Source organism: Colobus angolensis, unplaced genomic scaffold (assembly GCF_000951035.1).
Source record: "Colobus angolensis palliatus isolate OR3802 unplaced genomic scaffold, Cang.pa_1.0 Scaffold170, whole genome shotgun sequence".
Lineage (NCBI taxonomy): Eukaryota > Metazoa > Chordata > Mammalia > Primates > Cercopithecidae > Colobus > Colobus angolensis.
In genome coordinates this window covers 3,083,367-3,087,512 of record NW_012114822.1, presented here as the reverse complement: position 1 = coordinate 3,087,512, position 4,146 = coordinate 3,083,367, and the positions used below count along the sequence as shown (strand labels likewise).

The 4,146-nt window shown below is 59.1% G+C and overlaps 1 protein-coding gene across 8 annotated transcripts in view; it reads left to right on the top strand.

Annotated features, from left to right (window-relative positions):
- KCNAB2 (potassium channel, voltage gated subfamily A regulatory beta subunit 2) overlaps positions 1-4,146 on the top strand; it is a 109,456-nt gene that overhangs the window by 99,135 nt on the left and 6,175 nt on the right. For all 8 annotated transcript variants that reach the window (XM_011938292.1, XM_011938295.1, XM_011938293.1 and 5 more), the window contains 3 exons: positions 2,851-2,936; positions 3,760-3,880; positions 3,960-4,054. In XM_011938292.1, coding sequence (XP_011793682.1) covers positions 2,851-2,936; positions 3,760-3,880; positions 3,960-4,054 — 302 coding nt within the window. The remainder of the gene's footprint in view (positions 1-2,850; positions 2,937-3,759; positions 3,881-3,959; positions 4,055-4,146) is intronic.

Here is a 4,146-nt window from a genome sequence, read left to right as displayed (position 1 = left end):
TTCCTCCCGTGCATGGCCCCCACCCCTGGGCTTGCACTGCTGAGCTCTGCAGCGGCCGGGGGTCCTCTTGATCTGATGCTGTAATCCCCACCTGGAGCCTTGACCCTGGATGGTGCCATGGGAAGAGTTGGGGAAGACCAGGTTTCCACAAGGAACAAAACCGTCAGGGACCCCAGAACACGCGGCCCTCCACTGAGTCTTAGCTCCTCCGTAGTTTGTGTTTGCTAAGCTCCTGTCTCTCCCAGAGGCAGAGATCACCTGGCTTGGCATGCTGCCCTGACCACAGCACGCTGCTCCTCGGACAGCATGTTGGCTGCGTGTCCCCTCTCACCAGGAGGCCAAACCTCTCCATCAACATGGAGTCATTTTCCTCCTGAAAGAGTAACCACAGGAGCTGAAACCCAGGGGCGGCCTCTGGCCACGCATAGTCTCTCTGCCCTCCCCACAGCTAAGGGCCCCAGGAACCCACCCCAAGGGCAGGCGTCGGTCTCCCTGGGCCTGGGCCCCTGTCTGCCAACTGGTGCTGCCACCTGACCCCCCATGTATTGTTTGTGATGCAGCAGGAGATGCTGTGGGTTTTGGCAGCAGCTAGAAGGATTCAGTCCTCCTACTTCTGTTCAACAGCATTAAATATTGAGGTGAAGGACAGTTGTCCCCTAATTGTCCCTGGGTCTGGGGCCACTGATACCATGCTTGGGCACAAGCGCAGGGTGCTCCCTTGTGTGGGTGCCCTGCCCAGCCTGCTTCTGCCCAGATCCTCCAGGGAGCCCAGAGTCCAGGGAGCCCAGGACAGCCAGAGACTCCTGCCCCGTCAGCCCCATCTCCCCGTCGTTGCATGGAAGGGGCGCTGCAGGGCAGCCTGCGGTTTCACTGGCTGGGACCTTGGGGACCTGAGACAGCTGCCGGGAAGGGAGAGCGAGGGAACGGGGCTGGCCTTGGCGGCCTTGGCTTCCCTCTGTCTAGCAATGTCTAGCCTGTGGACCTAAGCCTTGGCTGAAAAGAACCGGGTACTGATGCTGCATGTTCACAGGTGCCCCAGAGTGTTTCTAAAAACCCACAAGGCCGGCCAGGCCAGGAGCCGGGCCTGGGTAGGACATAGTCAGAGGTTCTCCTGGGACCCTCTAGGTTCTCCTGAAACTTTCCCAACCAGGCACTTCCTGCGGGTCTATCGGTGTTGGCAGTTAAAGCAGGTGGCCCAGGGAGGTGGCCCAGAGAGTTCAGACTCCCTCCCAGATCTCACCCCCAGGAGGAGACAGAGAGGATTCCCAGGAGCCACAACCTCTGACCTTGGAAGGAAGCAGAGAGCAGGGCTGGGCCTGCAAGCGCCGAAGCCAAGGGTGGTTTGCCAGGGGTCCTGGGTGAGTCTGCCGAGACCACCGCTCCAGAAACCCCAGTGGCCTCAGCTCTAGCCTTCAGGAGGCCCCAGGTTCTGCTCAGGGTGGACCTCAATAAAGGGGTGCTCAGGGAGCGACCCCCAAAACAGAAGGGGATGGGAAGCCAGCGCTGCCACTTTGTGGCCTCGTTGCCATTCCGAGGTGGAGCCTGCAGAACAAACCCAGCATGTTCCGTCCTTCCTTCCTTCCCAACGGCCCCACTCCCGGCATTTTCAGGACCTCAGCTTCCACGCAACATGGGCAAAGGACAAGCAGGCACTTAGGGAGAGCTGGGGCTTTTCCAGGGTCAACGTCGTTGCTGTTTTTAGAAACACTTGCACTCCCACTCACTCCCACACTGCCTTTGGCGGTCGAACTTGCAAGCACTGTATCCGACCCGTGAGAAGCCTAGCGCCATAGTCCCTCGCCCTGCAAAGCTAAGAGGCTTCTGAAATTTGAAATTTTGAGGCCAAGTTCTGTTTTTAAAATCACAACATCCCCATGAGGCTGAGAGGGAGCTACAACTGGCAGATTGTTACGTCTCAAAAACATTTTTGAATACTGGGAAGAATCCGCTGTCGCTGGGGTGAGGGTCCTTCCTCTCTTCTTTACAAGGCCAGCGTGGAGTCTCTGTGATACCGTCCTCAGGGCCTTAGGAGTCTCTGCCATCCATGATTCAGGTCGTTGCCTTGTGGAGCCTCAAAACTGTCCTACTCCAGGCCTGGGCCCCTTACAGGAGGAGCAACCAGACCCCTGTGGCCCTGGGACCACCCCTTGCCAGGGAATAGGAGGGTTGGGACTCTGGCCTGGTGCTGGGCTGGTTTGAGAACCTGGGCCATGGTCTTACAAGGCTTTCCACGCCCACTTCTCAGTCTGCTGGACATGAGGGGAAACATGAGCTCAGCCCCGAAGCCCTGTTCTCTGGGACCATACGGTGTCCCAGGTCCTGCCACATCTCCTTATCCAGCCCACTCTCTGTTCCAACGAGACTTTGGAATAGCCCGAAGTAGGAGACCAGAAACGCAAAAACACGTGTCCCTCCTGCCGCCAATCTGCCTGTAACTTTCATGCATTCACCTGGTCCTTCCTGAGTGATCGGGGCCCTCGAATCTTCCCCAGACCAGAGAACCCCCAGTTCTAGAGTCCGGAGCCAGAGCCACATTCTTTGATGTCCCCTCTAATCTGCCATAGAAACATCACGGTCCATCCATAACCCATTTTTCAGCATTTCCACAGGCCTGTAACCAGTCTGGGAAATTGTTTTCACAATCTTCTAGGATTGTGGTTCACTTTTCTCTTTCATCCCAAAAAACCCTTCCCACACCCAACTTCGGAGCCAGGAAGTACACTGCTTGCAAGACATCTTTGCAGCCCCTGTGCTTCCTCCCAGCGTCCCGCCTGTATTTGCAGAATGTCCCAAGGCTGGCCCTGAGCCCCGGCCACCCTCCACCTGCGGTTTCCCCTTCTCTCACGACAGAGACGGTTCGCGCCATGACCCACGTCATCAACCAGGGGATGGCCATGTACTGGGGCACGTCACGCTGGAGCTCCATGGAGATCATGGTATGGCGGCTGCGAGGCATGTGTGTCCAGGCACAGGCTCCCAGCACAGGCTGCCTATGGAGACCCCAAGGCTCTGGCGGGGTCTGTGCCTTTGGTCCCAACTGCACCGATGCCTGGGTGCTAAGGGAGGGACAGGATGGTGTTATGTCTGCAGGCCTTGCAGACGGTGATTCTGCATGGATCCCAGCGCTGTGTGGCCCTGGACAAATGGTTTAACCTCTCTGAGCTTGTTTACCCACCTGTAGAACACGCCTGCTAGGCAAGCCCTCATGGGGCCATTCTGAGGAATCCCTGAAAGAGCCAGCGTGAAGCTCTTAGCAGATGCCCTGGAGTTCAGCAAGCACTCTGGGGTGATAACACCACCAGCCTTTCCACTGGGTTCCTGGGACGTGCCTGGTGCTGTCAGGTTCAAGGGTTTCACGGGGACCCTCTCACATGCAATCCTCACAGTGCCTTTACCAGGCGAGTGCCACAGGCAGCCCATTTTTCAGATGTGGACACTGCGGCACAGAGAGGTTCAGTAACATGCCAAGGTCACACAGCTTGGGCCAAGATTAACGTCCAGGCTGTGTGGTTCAGAGCCTGGGGTGCTCATCACTGGACCCTCTGGCTTGGGGGTCCCACCACCCACCCCCTTTCCCCAGCTCACCAGGGCCTCGCTGGCTCCCAGGGAAGCTATGAGTGTGAGCAGTGGGAAGCCCGGGCTACAGCTGCTGGGCCAGCCTGCTCCAGGGACCCCTTGGTGCCCTCTCCCTGGCTGCCCCGGCAGCCCCACCACCTGCTCACGGACAAGGGCCTTCGGGGCCCCTTTCTGCCTTCACAGGAGGCCTACTCGGTGGCCCGGCAGTTCAACCTGACCCCGCCCATCTGCGAGCAGGCTGAGTACCACATGTTCCAGCGCGAGAAGGTGGAGGTGCAGCTGCCGGAGCTGTTCCACAAGATAGGTGGGCACCCTTGGGCCCCTCGCCCCGCCCCCGCCCCCCTTGGGCCCAGGGCCTGACTTCACCTGCTTCTCCTCTTCAGGAGTGGGCGCCATGACCTGGTCCCCTCTGGCCTGTGGCATCGTTTCCGGCAAGTACGACAGTGGCGTCCCACCCTACTCGAGAGCATCCTTGAAGGTGAAGGGCCAGCCTGGGGGAGGGACGGGCAGGGACAGGCATTTTGGAGGGGTGGGACCTTTGGGCCAGCTGGGCGGGGGTTCCAGGGGCCG